The 20,767-nt window shown below is 41.9% G+C and overlaps 1 protein-coding gene across 1 annotated transcript in view; it reads left to right on the forward strand.

Annotated features, from left to right (window-relative positions):
* HECA (hdc homolog, cell cycle regulator) overlaps positions 1–16,155 on the forward strand; it is a 42,913-nt gene extending 26,758 nt beyond the window's left edge. Inside the window, exons 3-5 of the mRNA XM_040238788.1 lie at positions 1,668–2,717; positions 9,790–9,944; positions 12,711–16,155. Coding sequence (XP_040094722.1) covers positions 1,668–2,717; positions 9,790–9,944; positions 12,711–12,875 — 1,370 coding nt within the window. The 3' untranslated portion in view covers positions 12,876–16,155. The remainder of the gene's footprint in view (positions 1–1,667; positions 2,718–9,789; positions 9,945–12,710) is intronic.
* Positions 16,156–20,767: the final 4,612 nt, after the last annotated feature.

Genomic DNA, 20,767 nt, shown 5'->3' on the forward strand with positions numbered 1-20,767 from the left:
TCAGATAAGTGTAATAGGCATCCTCACCTAAGTTATCGCCTGATGAGATCACGGTGTGGACTCAGATAAGGTTCAGATCAGAGCCTTCCTGGGAGTGGGGAGATCAGGATGCAAGGGAAGAGGGGAGTCCTGGTGTCTAGAGGTGGGCCTTGAAGAATGGGAGGAAGCAGAGGTGGTTTACTGCATGCCAGGCTCTGCTCTAAGCACCACCTGTGTATCCATATATTCCATCCTTTTAAGAACCATATAAGGTCCATTCAGTTGACACCTGCATTTTGTACAGAGGAAGCTGACACAAAGAGAAATAGTAGCCTGTCTGCAAGCACACAGCTCATCGGTGGTACTGCTGGAGTTCTCACCCAGGCAGTCTGGCTGCAGAGTTCATGCTGCAGATTGCTACACTGGGCACTTGGGGTTTGAACAAGTGAAGATGAAGTGTTGTGACTCCCAGGAGGTAGATGGGGAAGCCATGGTAATCATGGAGGTGGATAAGTCAGTTTGGGCCATTTTGCTGAGTTCCTGGAATCCCACACTGAAGGGGATGATTGTACCATAGAGGGCCATGGCTTTTTGGGCCCCATCATTGGCATCACTTCGTTTGGTGGCATGTCGTACTTGTCATCGGTGGGCAGCGGGGATGCTGGGGAGGTTTAGGGAAACTGCATAGCTTCCAAATGTTCATAAATCTTATTTACTTCTTAAGAAATGGGGTCTACTCTGTGTTACCAAGTTTTACCTCTCTTCTGGGAACATGCTTGGCCTTTTGTACACCCTGTGGGTAGAGATACCTTGGTGTTCCTGCTTGCTGTCCTCATGGCTTGAGAAATTTTTTTTTTCTTCATAAACTGGCATGAAGACCAACAGTTGGTTTAATCAAACATCCCACCATTAGGTATCAGACCATTCTAGAGTGCTGGGGATGAGGCAAATCCGTTTTCTTTTCTCCATGGTATTCAGGATTACCTAACCCTGTGAGAAAGGGTTTGAGAGCCCCTTTGGAGCTACCGTCTGAACTTGTTGGTTCAGTTGTTCTTGTTATTTAGTTGCTAAGTTGTGTCCAACTCTGCGACTTTATGAACTGTAGCCCACCAGGCTCCCCTGTCCATGGGATTCTCCAGGCAAGAATACTGCAGTGGGTTGCCATGTCCTCCTCCAGGGGATCTTCCTGACCCAGGGGTGGAACCCACATCTCCTGCTTGGCTGGCAGATTCTTTACAGTTGAGCCACCAGGGAAGCCCTCTTGTTGGTTCCCTAGCTGCATCATATTTTATAGTTCAGTGGAGTGATTAATTTTTTATAAAAACCCTGAAACTGCCTGTCATTACACTCATGTCTCAGGAATACCTCATACTACGCTGTTGCAAGTACTGATGTACAGCTAATTGCACTGTGAAGGATTTGGGCTTTTTGAAGCTTAATGGTTTTTTCAGCTGATAACAAATATCACAGAATAAATTCCCTTGGCACAACATCCCACCAAAAGAAAGCGGTGAACGTTTTCTAACCCCGGCTGGTGTTATTCCCGTAGTGGGAATTCCCACACCAGAAACGTGCTTTGGCGTGAATGGGCTCAGGCGGGATGGTGAGTGAGCTTTGATCTCACTCTTGGCGTCGGCTGGAATCGCACAGCGCGCCAGCTGAATCTCTCTCTCTGTGCTTCTCCCCAGAAGCCCCTTGTGCAACGCCCCTGATCTGCAGCTTCGGGAGGCCGGTGGACCTGGAGAAAGACGACTACCAGAAGGTGGTGTGCAACAACGAGCACTGCCCGCACAGCACCTGGATGCACCTGCAGTGCTTCTACGAGTGGGAGAGCAGCATCCTGGTCCAGTTCAACTGCATCGGCCGGGCCCGGAGCTGGAACGAGAAGCAGTGCCGCCAGAACATGTGGACCAAGAAGGGCTATGACCTGGCCTTCCGCTTCTGCTCCTGCCGCTGCGGCCAGGGCCACCTGAAGAAGGACACGGACTGGTACCAGGTAAAGCGGATGCAGGATGAGAAGAAGAAGAAGTCGGGGTCGGAGAAGAACACCGGGAGGCCCCCCGGCGAGGCGGTGGAGGAGGCCAAGAAGTGCCGGCCACCCTCCAAGCCCCAGAAAGGCCTGAGCCACGACCTGCCCCGCCGGCACTCCATGGACCGGCAGAACTCGCAGGAGAAGGGCGGCGCCGGGGCCGGCGCGGCAGTCTACGGGGCGCGCTCGCCCTGCGGCTCCCCGGGCCAGTCCCCGCCCACCGGCTACTCCATCCTCTCCCCCGCCCACTTCAGCGGCCCCCGCTCCTCCAGGTACCTCGGGGAGTTCCTCAAGAATGCCATCCACCTGGAGCCTCACAAAAAGGCCCTGGCCGGGGGCCACGTGTTCCGAAACGCCCACTTTGACTACAGTCCGGCGGGGTTGTCGGTTCATAGAGGGGGCCATTTCGATGCGCCGGTGCAGTTCCTCCGGCGCCTGGACCTGTCCGAGCTCCTGACTCACATCCCCCGGCACAAGCTGAACACTTTCCACGTGCGGATGGAGGACGATGCCCAGATGGGCCAGGGCGAGGACCTGCGCAAGTTCATCCTGGCAGCCCTGAGCGCCAGCCACAGGAACGTGGTGAACTGCGCCCTGTGCCACCGGGCGCTCCCGGTGTTCGAGCAGTTCCCGCTGGTGGACGGAACTCTGTTCTTAAGCCCCTCAAGACACGATGAGATCGAATACGATGTTCCCTGTCACCTTCAAGGTACAGGTGTTCACTCACCTTGCCGGTTTTCTGTGTGTGAGAAGTGAAAAGCCAACGAGAAGGGATGGCTGTGTTCGGGCTTCATTTTAACTGCTGGTGTGTCTTTTTCTAGTCAGGAGCTAGCTAACATTTGAATATTTCAGCTCTGCCCAGTGAGGTGGTGGAGGTGGTATCCTTCACTCTGATGTCGCACTATACCAAGTATACAGTGGTCCTGGTGGCTAATTTTATGTTTTTGTCTTGCTCTAATTTGAAGAGAGGATTCGGATGTGTAGTGTTTAGTAATTGGGAAGAAAGTTAGAGAAGAAATTGCATAAAAATGTTTTACTTGCTATAAAATAGTTGCCTTTGAAATCTATGTTAATATACTCAGCAAGCTATACTATATTCTCTTTGCTCCTTGTAAACATAACAACAGTGAAGGAGAAGGAGGGTCAGAGACAGTCAAGTGAGTTTTTAGATTAGTTGAATTAATCTTAAAATTTGTGAAAGGCGAGACTCTCTTGATTGCAGCAAAAGGAAAAGTCAGATATTATTCTGGTAGTGAGAGGTGGCTTCCCTGGTAGCTCAGCTGGTAAAGAACCTGCCTGCAATGCAGGAGACCCCGATTTGATTACTGGGGTTGGGATGATTCCCCTGGAGGAGGGATAGGCTACCCACTCCAGTACTCTTGGGCTTCCTTGCTGGCTCAGAACGTAAAGAATCTGCCTGCAATGCTGAAGACCTGGGTTTGATCCCTGGGTTGGGATGATCACCTGGAGGAGGCCATGGCAACCCACTCCAGTATTCTTGCCTGGAGAATCCCTGTGGACAGAGGAGCCTGGCAGGTTGCAGTACACGGGGTCACAAAAAGTCGGAGACGGCTGAGCAACTAAGCACACACATGTGAGAGTAAGAGGTGGGGAGCTTATTAGTGGTGTGGATTACATACAGAGACTGGAGCATTTCAGCCGAAAAATGAATGACGGGGCTGGTCAGTTGGCAGAGAACTCTGTCAATTCATGTAAAACTATTGAATTTATATAAATATGGGATATATGACATATAAGCTGTTTATAACTTTAAAACTGCTGAGAAAGCCTATAGTAAGAAGGATATATCCCCACTTAACTTCTTCCTACCATCCCCTGCTGTCTCACTTCTCAGAGACACTCTCAAATCTTAACTAACTTTAGATTTTTACCATCGTAATTTTAAAACTGCGAACTTCATTCTCCAATTTTAGGTATTACTTATTGATTTACCTTTAAAAATTAAACAGAAAAAATTTTTGGCTGTGTTGGGTCTTCGTTGCTGCTCAGGCTTTTATCTAGTTGCTGTGAACGGGGGCTAGTCTGTAGCTGCCGTGGGCGGGCTTCTTGTGGTGGCTTCTCTTAATGTGGAGCCTGGGCTCCAGGGCTCGAGGGCTTCAGTAGTTACGATATTTGGGCTCAGTAGTTTCAGCTCCCACCTCTAGAGCACAGGCTCAAAAGTTGGGCTCACGGGCTTAGTTGCTCTGCAGTATGTGGGGTCTTCCTGGACCAGGGATCAAACCTGTGTCTCCTGTATTGGCAGGTGGATTCTTTACCTCTACCCACCAGAGAAGTAAAGTATTGATTTACTTTTAAGGTGGATGATGATCTATGCTTTCTTGTATCTTCCCGTTTCTCTCAGGATAATGCATCAGAGTTCTTAGTTGAATACATCACAATTCTTAGTTGAATCCTTAATGATTTTGCTATTATTAGTATGTAATCCTGAGCCAGCAAGTATAGATATATTTCCTGTATAGAGAGTCATATATTCCAGGACACCTTTTGTTTTTATCAGAGTTAATAATTGCTTAACCTTTATTGAAGCTTTGGTTGGTAGTTCTAACTCTGTAGAGACTCTACAAACTACCTTTCAAAAACATTTCCATGTACCTGTCAAACATTTTATGAATTTTTTTCTAGAAATTTTTTTCATGGACACTTTCACCTTCCTGCTCCTGTCCATCCTGGTGCACTTAAATGCTACCTGGCTGTACTACTTAGGTGTCCTAGGAAATTCCTTCATCTCTTTCCTATTTTTTATCTTCTGCTTCCTTGATCTCATACTTTCTTTTTTATTCTTGGTTAATTTCCTGTTTGTTGAGAAGCATCCTTTAGGAGCTTTCTGAGAAAGGAGGCTTGGGAATAGATGTTTTGAGCTGTTGAAAGTCTGATAATATCTTGATTCTGTCTTCACGCTTGATTGGTAGTTGGCTGGATATAGTCTTCCAAGTTATAATTATTTTCCCTTTGGAATTTTGAAGGCTTTTCTTCACTGACTCCTGTCTTCCCATGTTGCTACTGAGAAATCTAATATTATTCTTACTCCTGTTCCTTTATCCCCCCTTCCTATCCTCCAAAGGTTTTTAGATTTTCTCTTTCTAGTATTCTGAAGTTTCATGATGATGTGAGTCTCTTTTTCCATTCATTGTGCAAGATGCTTTCTTAGCTTTAAGATTTTGTAAACTTAGAGTCTTCAGTTTGGGGAAATTTTCTTTTGATTTATTTCTTTGATGATTTACTCCCATTTTCGTTTTCTTCCTTTTTTTTTTTTTAACTCTAAAACAGTTAATCAGATGTTGGAGCTCTTAGACTGTTCTTTTTTTTTTTTTTTTGAGGTGGAGGAGATGCTTCATTATGTATGTTTTTGGTCCTTCTGTTCATCTCTTTATCATTCTTTTTTCTGGAAGATTTCTGTGATTTTATATTCCAATATTTTTACTGAGTTTAAGGTTTTCTGTTCTGTGTTGTATTTGTAATTTCCTAAAGTTCTTTTTAATAGCATCCTGTTCTTATTTCATGGATGCTATTTCTATTTTATTTTTCTCAGCAGGGAAAGTGAGCTGAATTTGGTCTTACTCGTTTTCTGGAATTTCACCTACTCCTCTGTGTCTTTTAGCCTTTGTTATTGGGCAGACCACTCTGAAACACAGTGGTGTGAAACAGTGATGATTCATAATTTCTCACAGTTCTATGAGTTGGTTGGTTAGGATGGCATCTCACATGTCTCACAGTTGGCAGACTGGTTGGCCTTGGGAGCCTTGGCTAGAATGTCTTATCCCTGTTTATACATCCTTTCGTGTGCCAGTAGACTAGCCGGGGCTTTTTCACATGCTGTTTTCAGGATGGCAGTAAAGATGGTGAGAATGGAGCTGCATGGCCCTTCTCTCTTGAGACTTAAGCTTAGGACTGAGTAACTCACTTCAGTCACATTCTGTTCTTCAAAATAAGTTGTCAGGCTATCCCAAATTCAGGGGATCATTCAGTAGACTCTGCTTCTTGATGAAAGTTGTATAGAATGTGTGGTTATTTAGTAATAAATTACTCTTTCTCTGTTAGCACTTCATCTCAACCTCCCCTGTGCTTTTTGTCCAGTTTCAGAGCTGCACCATTTACTATTTCTCCATTTTATTTCTGACCTCATACTTTGGTTCACAGTTACAAGTATGTCATTGTTTCATGGCAGATGGAATTTGTATTTTGTTACATGATCTTTCTACTGTGTGGGGATAGTTATAGAGGAAAGAAGATGGAAACATCTTCATCATTTCATGACTGGAAGTATTCTTTATGAAAATGAATGAGGGTACAAGGGTACAGAGTACAAGAGAGGAGAGTTGTCCTTTTTCTATTCATGATGGACAAATTCCTTTCATTTAATCAGTTCACCAACCAACCAGACTTATGCATTGCATACTTGTACTGGGTACTATAATCTTAGGATGTAAGATGTATTTATAAAAATGTAACTAACTTTACCAGGCCTAAGGCCCTAGTTTCACCTATGGAACTGGTATCACCTGGCTGTTATGTACATAAAGCAGCATCTTATCATTTCCAAGGAGGAAAAGGGCACTTTGACCTGGATAGTCAAAGGAGGTAGTGTGAAGACAGATATCAGGAGGTGCGGTGGACTTTGATAAACTCAGGGTCTAACTGCTACGTCAGGTGTTTGTTGATAAGGAGTAATGTGAGCAAAGGAATGGTGGTTCATAAAAAGATCAGAGACAGAGAATCGAGAGAACCATTGGGCTGGAGCAGAGGTTCTTGAGTGGAAAGTGAGTAAAGTACGTGGAGAACAGATTACAGATGTCCTTTCAAGCCATAACAAAGAGCTTTGCCATGTTGATGAACTGAAGAATTTAGCAATTTTTTTTTTTAAGCCAATGGTTTCTTGGGAGAAAAAATGTTTGCAAGGGGTGGAAGCTATGCAGTTGTAACTTAAATCTCCATTCTAGATGCAAGGACCAGCTGAGTGGTGACAGTGGAGATTGAAAGGTGGGAATAGCTGTGAGAGATTATGTTAAAGGGAAGATTACAGCTTTGGAGACAGCTTGACTGTGGAGGATAAAGATGTGTCCTTGTTGGCTCACTCTTAGTCTAGACAAAGTAAATGGTATTATCATGAACAGAAGTGAAGAAAGTTGGGGAAGGGACCAGGCCTTAGACGAAAGAAGATGAGGCATTTGTGTGTATTGGGTTTGAAGAGATGCTGGGACTTTTGTGTGGAGATGTCTCTCACAAGTGCTATGAGAAATAAACATCTAAGATGAACACTGAAGCTTATTTATAATGTTAGTGGCTAAAAGAGTAGGAGAGTTCTTGAATGGGGAGAAAAGAGGAGAAGCAGGAGTATATGACCGAGCCCAGGACTAATCTTGGATACCCATCAGAGAGTGGATGAGAAGGGTGAAAATTAGACAGCCTGACAATTCTCTGTGTGTGCACACCTGAAGTACATATACATCCACAGATAATGAATGCATTAGGTGTGTACTACAAAGGTCTTGAGCAGTTTGATTGTTGATAATAAAAATCTGAGGATCTGGGTGTTTTATCAGTACCCGACAAGTCAGTGCCACAAGTGGGGCCTTGGCATGTGTCTGTGTTTTTATTGCCACATCTAAGAGAAGTAAGTCCGTGCAATCTTTTTTATAACAAGCCAGTGTCAATCATTTCTTCCATTCCAGAGTTTCAACCATGTATTCCTTAAAGCATTTTCAGTTCCAGTAGAAAGGCCCATTCCAGGCCATAAGATTCCAGGCTGCAGTTGGTGATACACTCCTGAAATATTGTATTATTTCCAGTGGTGGACTCTGTGGATTGTCACGCCCTTGCCTTGGGGCCCTGTCCCCCTCACTGTCTTCCCCGGCTTCCAGCTCCTCTTCCCTGATTCTTCCTGACGAAGATGCTTTTGCTTGGTTGTGATCATTTATTAAGGTTTAATAATTTATTAAATTTACTGAGAGAGATGGAATTAAGAATTTCTTTTGGTGCTTCTTTACCACTTAGAACCACAGAAATCTACTATTGGTTTGAATTCACAATCCTAGAATAGATTTAGAAATTTTAAATTCTCAGTACTTAGGACAACGTGTAAACAGTAATTGAAACAAATCCAGAGACTCAGTCCAGGCCAGGAATTCCCATGATGTAGAGTGGAGGTTAAGAGTCAGACAGAAGTTTAAGTCTGGACTTTGCTACTTACTATCTTTTTGAACATGAGCAAACTACTTCAGCTCTAGTAAGTTTTACTTCCTCCTATCTGAAGTGGGAATAACAATAATGCCTACATTATAGGGTTGTCCTGAGGATTAAGTAAAGTGAGTCACATAGCCTCCAAGCACAGTGCCAGGTCCTGGGTAAGCACTCAGGGAGGTTCACTGTCAGCTTCATCATAGTGGTTATTGGTACCAACATGTGACTTCTCCATCTGTCCCTGCCCCAACCAGCCACCTGGGTGTCTTTGAGTGTTGGCAAACTGCAATGAGTAAGTCTAGGAGGGAGATTGGAAATGAAGCCTTTTCCAGTGGCAGCTGGATACTGAACTGACATCCTGAAATGCCCTAGGCCACTCTGAGTGGGGATGGCATGTGAGATCGTTTTATTTTCAGAACACTGCAGAGCAGAGGTGGGCAGTACTGCAAGAAACTGTTGTCACCCATCCCATTTTTGGCAGAGGCCCCCAAGGTTAAAATGTTAACATATTCCATCCATTCATGGAACATGCAATTATGGAGTGCTTTCCATGTTCCAGATACTGTGCTAGACATTGCACCTTCAAGGAATGCATAGTCCTCACAGAAGTGGAGAGAGTCTTGAAAGCGAATGAAATGAAAGGTTTCCTTATAAGTACTGTATATCCCTTTCCAATGGGTAAGGAGCAGGTTGACCCTTAACCACTGAAAAGATGGCAGTGGGCAGCACATTCTGAATAAGAAGCCACGTAGGAGTATGTGTCCTGCTGATGGTAGTTTTTAGCACAGTGGAACCCTGACCCCCACGTAGAGAGCATGTTGTTGCTGCTACCTGTTGCCTGATGCTGGACATTCTGACTCTTCCTGATTTGAACCTAAACCCTTCCAAATAAACTAGGGTGATGTCTTTCCTTTATAAGCATTAGATATCAATAAATAGTAGAGGGATGAACTTGTGACTTTCAAGAGCCTAGTAAATAACAAGACATCAAACTCCTTTTGGAAAAAAAACACAAGTAAGATATAATTCTGGTTCCTAAATTGGATGTGGTGATGGCTGAGCAATTTTGGAGGCAAGAACAGTTAACGTAGTAATTTTGGTTGTGGCATAATTCTGGGCTATCAATACCAAGACAGACTCTGGGCTTTTTATGAGGGGACAATGAGAGCCCCTGAGCACAGACCAGCATTGCTGGTTCAGCCTCCATATTCCACAGTAGACCGCTGAGCAGAAAGCCCTGCATGATCCCAGGTTGGTTACGAGCCTCTGTGGCTTGGTCACGTGAGTTTGGGTATATGTATTGTAAACCTGGCGGCACTTTTCAGAAAAGTGAATTGAAGCCAGTGTTTAATAAACTTGAACTTAAAGTACGTGTTTCATTGACAGTAGTTGGTAATCCATCATTATTCTAAAAGGACAACTTGGGCATATATGATATGTATCAAATATTTTGCTTTTTATATTTGTTCAGATGAAAAAGTGTTAGCTTATAACTGATAAATAAGCATTTGTTTTAATCCCCTTTGGTGACCAAAGGTGGCTTCTTTGCCAGCCGCTCTCAGCCTCGTGTCTTCTGTGCACAGGGAGGCTCATGCACCTGTATGCCGTGTGTGTGGACTGCCTGGAAGGTGTTCACAAGATCATCTGCATCAAGTGTAAGTCGCGGTGGGACGGCAGCTGGCACCAGCTGGGCACCATGTACACCTACGACATCCTGGCCGCCTCTCCGTGCTGTCAGGTTGGTGTTGACCCCGCAGAGCAAGCAGTGGGGGACCTCAGGCTTCTGTCCCCAAGTAAATATGGAAGAGTCAGGGGCAGCCCTGGGGTGACACTGGAGGAGGTGGGAGGGCGTGGAGAGCGTGCCGCAGGAAGGAGCGGCCAGGGGCCTCCCAGGAGTCCAGCAGTGACGCTTGATTAACTACAGCATGGTGCCGCTGCTCCTGGAATACTTGGCAGTCATTAAACGGGATCTTGCAGGATACTGTATAATTCTGTGGGAAATAGTTTCAGTCTTTTAAGTCAAAAAAAGCACGTCTTAAATGGCAGAATAGCACACTTTCATTTGTAAAAACTGAACATGAAAAGGACTCTGCTAGCCTGTTACCAGAGCTTGTCTCTGGTTGGTGGGATGGGATGCTCAATGGTTTCTTTAGTTTTCTTCTTGCTTACTTAGAGTTTTTAAAGCTTTAGATGTAAGAAAAAGTTGTCATTTAAAAGGAAAGAAGAAAGTCTCACTTCCTTTCATAGACAGGATTTTCTTTTTGTTTCCTTTGTGTGGGACAGTGCAATTTATACAGAATCTGCCTGCCATGGAAAGTGTCTGAGGCTGACTTGAAAGATTTGTAATCCTTAAAGCTCTGCTAAAGGGAGGCATATTCTGATGCTAAGAAAGCATCTGAAATTTAGCTGTCAGGAGGAAAAGAGGGAAGTATTAACATGTGAAAATGCATTAAATAAGTCCATAGAAACAGAAGACAAAACAAAATCCTTGGAAATATCTTGATTTGTTTCCAAGTGCTTTGGAAAAGAAAAGGCTTTTTATATAATTCCTTGATATTTACAGGCTGGAGAGATTATCTTCCTTTCCTCTTAAGTGGCTAAGCCTTTAATATAAACACCTGATAAACATTTCAGTAGTTTATTAATAGTTTTATATCTTTAGCATTATGATTTGATTTTTATAAAGAGAACATCCTTACCATTAGCAGTTTATTCAGAATGTGTTGGTTGAATGAAGAGGTTGGCAGGGTTGGTATTTCAGCCTTTCTGTGTCTGTACTACTGATCTTAGAAGAGAAATGTAGTCGTGAGAGCCCTGAATGGGTCATTCGTAGCCTGTCGTTTGATTCTAGATATAATTGATTCCTTTTATGCTATTCTCATATACAGACCACATTTCCATTTTAAAACTTAGTCTTGGAAATGAGATATCATTGTCTTTTACTAAGAGTTATTCACTGTAGCATTTTATAATACCCATATACCTTGATGCCTGCTCTTGAGATGAGAGAAACAAAAGGAAGAGTTCTCTCCCACACACACCAGAGAGTTACCTTTTAAAGAATAGGGAAGTGAAAGAATGTGTGGGCCTGTAACTCATAAGAGTGCTAGCACTAGAAAGGACTCTTTATTTTTCACATGCTGTGGAGGCCTGAACAGTTAGAACTTTTTCCCCAGGTCTACCCACATGTATCAGCATGACCACAAACCTCTGTCACTCCCAGCCTGGTTGCTCTTTCTGCTTCACCACTGACAGGCCCTGGGATTGCTGTCTTATCTTTAGGGAGAAAAGTAGAGTGGTATCATGCCACACTCAGCCTGTTGTTACTCACCATATATTTCTTCCTTAAAACAATTTAATCCCAGACACTTTTTTTTTTTCTTGCCCCTTACTGGAGTGGACTTAAAAAAAAAAATCAATTTTTTGACTTAAAAAAATTAATTAACTATATTCACTGAGAAAGGTACAAATGTTAGATGCTACAAAGGCATCAAGGAGTGTCTTCAGGAAGACTTTGAGGCCGAAATAAGCAGGAATTCATTATTAGAAATGAGTAACAGGTTAAAGAGAGTGGTTAAAGAGAGAGGTGTGCTTAGAATCTCACTTTTAATACTGTTCAGAGAGATTAGTCAGTTAAAAGGGAGTTTATTTCAGGGAGACTGTACTGACCAAGAGGGTAGGCTCTGGGAAAGCTACTGGGTTCAGATCTCAGCTTTTCTGCTTCATCACCATATGCTTCAGTATGACCATCTAAAATTGATATGCTACTACCTACCTGTGGAGCGTTTTGAAGATGAAGTGGTTGTAGAATGCATCTGAATTGAGAGCCCACTGTACTTTATAATTTCCTATTATTCACTGAAGTCCTTGGACCTGTTGCTGAAAGCTTAGGTCTGGCGCCACTAGAGGGAGGCCAGGGCATGAATGAAGGTACAGTGTTTTCGCAGGTTCTAGAAGCCTCGGCGTAAACATGGCCCTTATTTCCAGATCCTCAATTTTACTAGCGTATTTTAGGGAAATTTTATTTTTACCTCAAAGAAAGCAGAAGTATAGTTAGGAGTAGAATGAAAAATGTATATACATTTAAGAAATAAACTCAAAAACAATCTTCAAAGAAATTTCATGCAGGTTTGGATAAGAGAGATTGGTTTCAGCCACTTTTTAAAACCCACAGGGAAGAGATTTTTGATTGTTAGGAGTTTTACTGGAGAAGTTTAGGCAGTAGAGATCGAGAATTTTCTTCCCATCTGTAGAGTAATTGCAAGCAGTGCTGCACATCAGGAGAGAAATGAAGAATCGTTAATCTTTTAGGCTGCTGGGTAAATATTTGCGTGTGTAATATCTCGTGCTTATCTGATGCTCTGCCCACTCTGTTTGGGGTGATAAAGGGATGCTTTATTAAACTCTTGATTAGTTTCCCAGGTAAGCAGTCTTGAGTGTTGGTTGCTAATGCTGGGGGGCAGAGGGGTAGTGTGGCTCACGGCCTCTTGTGTTTCCCCCTCAGGCCCGCCTGAACTGTAAGCACTGCGGGAAGCCGGTGATCGACGTGCGAATCGGCATGCAGTACTTCTCCGAGTACAGCAACGTCCAGCAGTGTCCACACTGTGGCAACCTGGACTACCATTTCGTGAAGCCATTTTCCTCTTTCAAAGTTCTTGAAGCTTATTGATGAAAGCTTTGCTTTAGTAATAGCTATTTTATTGATATTACTTTGTTACATATCTTTTCTAGGGAAGCCTTCTGTGACATTCATTTCTTTTCTAATTGAAAGGAGAGTTCCTTTGTGTACATGTGCCACTTAAAGGGGTCCTGCCCCTTGCCCTCTCTTGACCCCCACGTGTTAGTCTGTGGTCATGACCAGCACCCAGCCAGGTACTCCTGTGAGCTTGGGGGAACGGTTCGCTATCACTAAGAGTCTCTCAGGCAGCTTTTAGGGTGGTGGAGGATGGGGTGAATTTAGGAAAGGGATTACGTGGTCATAAACTGAGAGCATGGAAGGAGTTGGGAAGAAACTCTTACTAAGATGTTAACTGCCTACAGATCCACTTTTAAGTCTTCTCTGGGCCTTGGGCAAAACATGTGACAAGTGAATGTAACCTGTGCCTGGAGAGCTGATGGTGTGTTTGTCTGCTTTGGTTTGGCATTCTGCAGCACACACTGACCTGCAGTTTCCCCTCACTGGCAGATCACTGGGAAGTGGACGTGAGCCCTGATCTATCCCTGTTGTATTCTAGCAGCCAGTTTTCATACTGAAAATAATGTCCAAATTATAAGGCATGTGAAAACAATGGGTGTTGCACATATTTTTAGGTAAAACTGACCCGTAACAAAGAGAATATGCTAAAAGAATTTGGAAATGGTGCATACTGACTCAGAGGGCAAAAGGGCAGAATGCTGTCATTTGAATTGTATCTTTGAGGTTGGTCAAACAAGCTTGTAAGGAGAATTCCATGAATAACATGATTTGGGCGGTACTGATTTATATAGCTTTACACTGTCGAAGTGTCGTTTGATGTCAGATTCTTCTCACAGGTAAATCTCGCAGCCACAGACCCTAACTGGTAAGTTTCACAAGCAGTCATTGCCACACTTACCTTCCCCCCAAACTGCTTATGGCTGCATTTTACTCTGTTAGTGCTGAGTTTTCAAAATCAAAGATTTGACCTTTGGAAGGAATGGAAAAAAATCATTTGTGAAGCTTTGAGGAAAAGAATAATTTTAGTATTTCTTTTTAAAGTGTTTCATTTTGGAGGATCACCAATTATAATGCATAACAATATGTTTGAGGATAGATTATTCTAAAGATCTCCATGATACCTTACCACTGTTGAAAAAGATGGTAATTTATAGAACTTTGTTAGTCAGAGCATTGAGCTTTCTAAAATACAGCCTCTGTTTATAGTCTCCTGATTTAAATAGACTGACACCCCTTATCTTTATAAAACTGGAATTGGAATATAATTTCTCAAAAAATGAATTTGGTAATTTCAGCTGTAATACACATATGTGTTATAAGGATGCTGAGAATATCCTTTTATGGGTAACTAAATTTGGGGTTATGTGGATATTTTCTATTATTTAGTTTATATCATTTCCTCCTCTCACCCCCAAGAAAAAACAGTTGTTTTTCCTCTCAGAAGTGTTTAGGCATCATTGCAAGTGAGTTTCAGTTCTGCTACATGGAATATTTGATGTTTTTTTTTGAAAGAACACAGCTGACTGAGAGTTTGACTAATACTCTTCGTCTTTCGGTTTGGATGATGATAATTTGGCTGACCACATCTCGTTTGCATCTAGTTTGATATTTGACGATCTGAAGAATATTTCACAGTGGGGGGAAATGCTCAATTCTCATAAGACGCAGCAAGTTGTTATTAGCCTGTTGGTGTTTGATGCAAGGAAAAGAGGTCTGGAGGACATAGCCCTTGCAAATCTGTCTTTGATACACAAAACTGTAACTGAATCAGCTGTTTCCCTATTGATTCTCTGTCATGGACCAGGTATAAAAAAATTGAGAAGTTTCTCTTGTCTTCAGCGTACCATTGGATTTTATTTCTGAAATTCAGATGAGTAGTAAAATATTTGTAATGCTGTTCTTTAACCCACATAAATTTCTAAAGAGAAGCCTGCTTGTCTTGTTGTTCTGAAGCTTAAAAGCTTACATGTAGATCACCTACATGCCCCTCAGCCTGAAACTTGCAAGTGGAGATGTTTTCCCCTTAGGTTGCTGTCTACTCTTGGAGAAATAAGTATGAGGAGGTGTCACTGTAGTTGAGTAAAATTTGCTTGTGGCCGTTATTTTGATGGTTCTGTTAGGATTCTGTGGGTGTTAAATTGATAATGCCTTTACGGCATTGCATTCTTGTCTAAAATGGAAAATTTGGCAGATTTGAGAATAAAATATAATGGAGTATGCAACCATGTGAAGAATAAATTTTATTTTGGAATCTGCTGACCTTAATATTTTCATCATACTTTCTAGAAGTACTTTGCTCTGAGTACCTTGATAGGAATTGGAATTGTACCACAAAAGATGATTATTTTGGTTGAGGTTCAAATGTTAAAGGATATTAGTCATCCAAGAGGTCCATTTTCTGTTTTTCTAATAGTGTTCAAAGACATGAACCCACTTATGGGTAATTTTTATCTACTTTAACTTGTTTTATCATTATTTTTAAGAGTTAAACCTTGAACAAATAAAATTACCTGCTTTAGTTTAGTGGGATGACTATTTCTGATCGTATTGTCATCTTCTCTTCAGGCTAGCTCAGTTCTTCACTCTCTTCTGTTTTCTGGTTGCATTTGAAGCAGTTGATAACACCTATGGCCATGAAGTTAGGGAGTGGGCTGCATTATCCCATTGTAATTAAGAAAGAGCTTTCTCCAAACAGAATATTCCTAGGTGTTTAAATCCTAAAACTAACAGATAAACTTTTAATGTAACTTGTTAGGTCACCCAGACTAACTTGCTGAAATCTTTCGTTTTGTCCTGTAAGATCAGTGCTTAACATGCAGTCACTACTCCTGTGTTCGGGTCAGCCGCTCCAGTTTGCGCCTCTTTAGTCTCACGGTAGCAGCTGTTGGGTCACTGCAGTCAGAGGTTGGGGAGGAGGTGAGGAGAAAGTGCTCTTGTTCAGTGTTTTGGTTCCTGTAAAAGGATGCTGCCTAACCCAACTCATCTCTGTGTCCTGTTGACTTTATTATTATTCCAGATCATTGAAAGAAAACATAATGGATGGGCGTCATTAACACCAGCTCAAAAATACATTCTTGTCAGTAAAGATTTCTTGTCAAGATGTCTTGGATTGCACTTTTGTTGAGAGAAGACAGTGTAAATAGTTAAAGAATGTTGATAAAGTTGAAACATTTGGAATTGTGTGGTGTTAGAAGGTTTCTGTTTGTGAAATGTCTGTATTAAAAATAATAAAATTTCAGAAACTAATATTGTATTCTCTTTTTAGTGTGCCACTTTATTTTCTGTTGGGATTATAGGTTTTTGAGCGTGGGATTGTTTGGTCAGAAAAGATAATAGAGAAGTGTTAACTATGGTTTGGGTACTATTCATGTAGCTATTTCAAAGTCCCTATTGCAGCTAATAAAGACTGAGAACTTTTTTTGCTGTTTAAAAGTGATGCGTCACATACAAATTCCCTTTACAACAAAATAAGCATTCTGTATAACAGAGTTGGTTCCATGTGGATGATCCACAATTATTGTTCTGGTTATAGGGAATTATATCTGACTAAGTAGATAATCCTGTTCTACAATTTGTTGTTGTTGTTTCTAGGCCTGCAACAATTTGCATAATGAAAAGACTAGATTATATCCTTCTTCTATAAGAAAATGAGAACTGAGTTGTTAAACTTCTTGCTGACTTGAGGCACTGTGATCTAGTTTAGCTTATGTTTCAAATTTCCTTGTTCCCTTCATTTCACATATTATTCTTAGCCAAAAATTGAAATCCACAAAATCATTAGAGTACATAATAACATGTGGAAAGGAGGGTGAGGAAAGAGTCTCCAGGGGATTCCAAGCTTGTTTTACCATTATTTCCTACAGACATCTGAGATATAAATTTTATTTTATTCAAAGCCTTAATGACTTAGGATATCATGATTGCTACTAGTGTAATTTATTTCAACAAAATTCCTTTGCAATTGTAAGGAACATATAGTTCTTACTATGGTAGAAAGAAAAAAGTTAAACTGATTATTAAGAATTATGTTTAATGGAGGAAAATTTTATTTGTTCTTAGTAGTTTCCATTTCTTTAAATCTTGCTTATGTAGCTTTGACTTAAATTTAGCAGCAGTTAGCTTGCTAATTTTATAGGCTGTTTCTCTAGTAAAGAGTTAAATTTTGGAAGAAAAAAAAGCTTTGCGTGAGCTTTTATTCTTTTTATGTTCTTTCAGTTCTCTATACCTGGGATAAACCTTATCTAATGAATATGAAATATCTTTGAAGATCGTAAAGTGTCATGCAAATACACTAGAAATAATGTATTTTTAAAGAACACTTTTATTCTAACGACAATCTTTGACACTGTGGTAATTAATTCATATAAGCTCAATTTGGTATTGTCTCAGGGACAGCAAAAATAAACAGAGCGCTTTGTCTCATGGTATTCAGTAAAGACACTGATTACATCTGTCAGTATCCAAGTGGAACCCAAGTGGAATCTGGCCCCATAGCACCATTTCCTTGTGATGGACACCATGCCAGGGGTTCTGGTACAGTTGTTTGAAAGTTTAGATCATAACTAAAATCAAGTTTGGAATTATCTAATTACATTCCCCATAAGCTTAAAAGTAGAAAATTCATAGCTGTAACAGTCATAGAATTAGACATCCCAGAATTTAGAGCGAGGACTGTGTTTTTTGTCATGTTCACATTGTGTGTGTGTGTGTGTGTGTGTGTGTGTCATTGTGTGTGTGTGTGTGTGTGTGTGTGTGTGTGTGCGCTTCCCAGGTGGCTCAGTGGTAAAGAATCTGCCTGCCAGTGCAGGAGTGCAAGAGACACGGGTTTGATCTCTGGGTGGGGAAGATCTAGAGGAGGAAATGGCAACCTGCTCCAGTATTCTTGCCTTAAAAATTCCATGAACAGAAGAGCCTGGCCAGCTAGGGCTGCAAAGAGTTGGACACAATTGAGCATACACACACATACCTTTAACTGAAGTATAGTTGCTTTACAATATTATATTAGTTACACATGGGCAACATAGTGATCCTGTGTTTTTATAGATTATATTCCATTTACAATTGTAAAAGATTGGCTATATTCCCTGTGCTGTACCATATATCCTTAAAAGTTTATATATTTTATGCATAGTAATTTATACCTCTTAATCCCTTCTATCATGCGCTTCCTTACTTCCCTCTCCCCGTTGGTAACCAGTAGTTTTGTTCTCTGTTTTGTTATTTTCATTTGTTTTTTCAATCTTATTGACTGTTACATTCATCTTAAAGATAAACTGAGGCCCAAAAAACTTGCTGCTGCTGCTGCTAAATCACTTCAGTCGTATCCAACTCTGTGCACCCCCATAGACGGCAGCCCACCAGGCTCCCCCGTCCCTGGGATTCTCCAGGCAAGAACACTGGAGTGGGTTGCCATTTCCTTCTCCAATGCATGAAAGTGAAAAGTGAAAGTGAAGTCGCTCAGTCATGTCCAACTCTTCGCGACTCCATGGACTGCAGCCCACCAGGCTCCCCCGTCCATGGGATTTTCCAGGCAAGAGTACTGGAGTGGGGTGCCATTGCTTTCTCCGCCAGAGAACTTAAATCTACGTAAATAAGTCTGAACAGTTAATGGCTGACTGGGAATTAAGTCTGGATTTCCTCTCCTCTTTCTCAAAATGACATCAGTGAGTGTGTAGTTTGTTTTCAGTTGAGAGAGAGCTTTGGATTTGTTTTGACAAGGGATGTGTGTGCTTAGTCGCCTCTGACTCTTTGCAACCCTGTGGACTGTAGCCCGCCAGGCTCCTCTGTCCATGGGATTTTTGAGAGTACTGAAGTGGGTTACCATTTCCTCCTCCAGCCTATCTTCCTGACTCAGGGACCAAACCCCTGTTTCCTGTGTCTCCTGCACTGCAGGCGGATTCTTCACCCACTGAGCCACAGGGGAAGCCCTTTGACAAGGTGCTGGATTTCAAAGGTACAGTGGCCCTCACTTCAGCAGCAGTGGTGCTAGAGTGGAAGTAATTCTGAGAGGCTTGCTGAGCCCCCTGTGTGAGGGTGAGAAGCACATGGGAAAAATCTCCTATTTTTAGAAGAAAACAAACGGGAACACGTCTAATTTCTAAAGAGGAGAAGTAATATTTGAAATCAGAATAATCGTGTCTTTTCTCTCATTTTTTTGTGTGTTCATTTATTGACTGCTGTTCTTTTGTTAAAATCAATCATTGCTTGAGGAGAGCTGTGTCTGAGTGTTGGGTGACATTGCAACAGTCTACTCTAAGAATCCGTCACTACTTCACTTGGGATCTGACTTTAAGATGTTTCTGGATTCAAACATGTCAGGCTGTCAGATTTGATACCTTTGGTCTCCCCAGCTGGGACAGGGTTTTCCTTTTTGACTAAGTTTTCAAACAGTTGCTCTCGGTGTGTTTCATGTTCAATTTCTCTTCAGTGCTCTTTGTCTGAAGCTCTAGTATTTCAGACTTTTTTGAGTTGCTCTACCTGATCACTGTTTATTTGTAGTGCTGAGAGGGAGAAATTTTTTCATGGTGTAGGGGTTATCTCTTGAGCTAATCATTAGTGGCATTCCTAATTACTGTAAAACCATGGATTGGCAATCACTGCCTTACAGTTTCTTGTTATTTTTTATCACATCAAGGAATCACATATTTTTCTGAGGCTCTGATGACACTGCAAGTGGTTGATGGAGAAAGTAAAGCCAGATGAAGCCCCTGGGCTGGAGTTTGTCTGAAACTCCAGAACCCCATGGCTCTCAGAAGAGAGTGGTTTGGGCCAAGAATGAGACAGTGGAAGTCCCAGGGGCTTCTGTGACTATTTCACAAAACTTAAATGTTACCTATCGCAAGACTGCACAGGATATCTAAAAGGTCAGTTTATTTTTGGCATGAGCAATCCTGGTTATCCCATACTGCTCAGAAACAATGGTATATGCCTTTGATGAATAATATATGAGAACACGAATTAATATCTAATGCTGTTTATTTTGTAGACATAACTTTTCAAAACAAGATAAGAGTTCTGTTAGGTGGAGGGTGGACTTTGTTGATGGCAGAGTTGAGAAAAAGCCATTTTTTATTAATGGAAGTGTCAGCTTTTTCTAATCTTTGTCTTATTACCTGTTGTGATACCTTTGCTTTATCTTTTTTCTACCTGCCCATCTTGTCGTTTCTTCTGCTTTCCCTTCCCTATCAATTTTCTTAACTACTGGAATATAGCAAAGTGAAGGTGGCTCAGTTGTGTCTGACTCTTTGCAACCCCATGGATTGTAGCCCACGAGGCTTCTCTGTTCATGGATGTCTCTAGGCCAGAATACTGGAGTGGGTAGCCATTCCCATCTCCAGGGGATCTTCCCAACCCAGGGATTGAACCCAGGTCTCCCACATTGCAGGAATACAGTAAAAGCCCCCAGACAAACCTAGACATGAGCTGGTTGGTAAATCAAAAAATTTAAAAAGAAAAGATTGCTACAGTTGGCACAGAAATGGGAAAGTGTAAGTGTTGTCGCTTAGTTGTGTCTGACTCTTTGGGATCCCACGGACTGCAGCCTGCCAGGCTCCTCTGTCCATGGATTTCTCCAGACAAGAATACTAGAGTGGGTTGCCATTTGCTACTCCATGGGATCTTCCCGATTCAGGGATCGAACCCATGTTTTCTGCTTTGCAGGCAGATTCTTTACCATCTGAGCCACCAGGAAAGCCTGCACAGACGTGGGCAATTTGATCAATGGAAGGATAGAGTTCAAAAGTAAACCACACTTACATAGATGGGCAATTAATTTTTGCCAAAGGCATAAAAAGAATTCAGTGAAGAGAAGATAATGTAACAAATGGAGCTGGAAAATTTGATATCCATATGTGAAAAAACAAACT

The sequence above is a fragment of the Oryx dammah genome, unplaced genomic scaffold (genome assembly GCF_014754425.2).
Source record: "Oryx dammah isolate SB20612 unplaced genomic scaffold, SCBI_Odam_1.1 HiC_scaffold_4, whole genome shotgun sequence".
Classification (NCBI taxonomy): Eukaryota; Metazoa; Chordata; class Mammalia; order Artiodactyla; family Bovidae; genus Oryx; species Oryx dammah.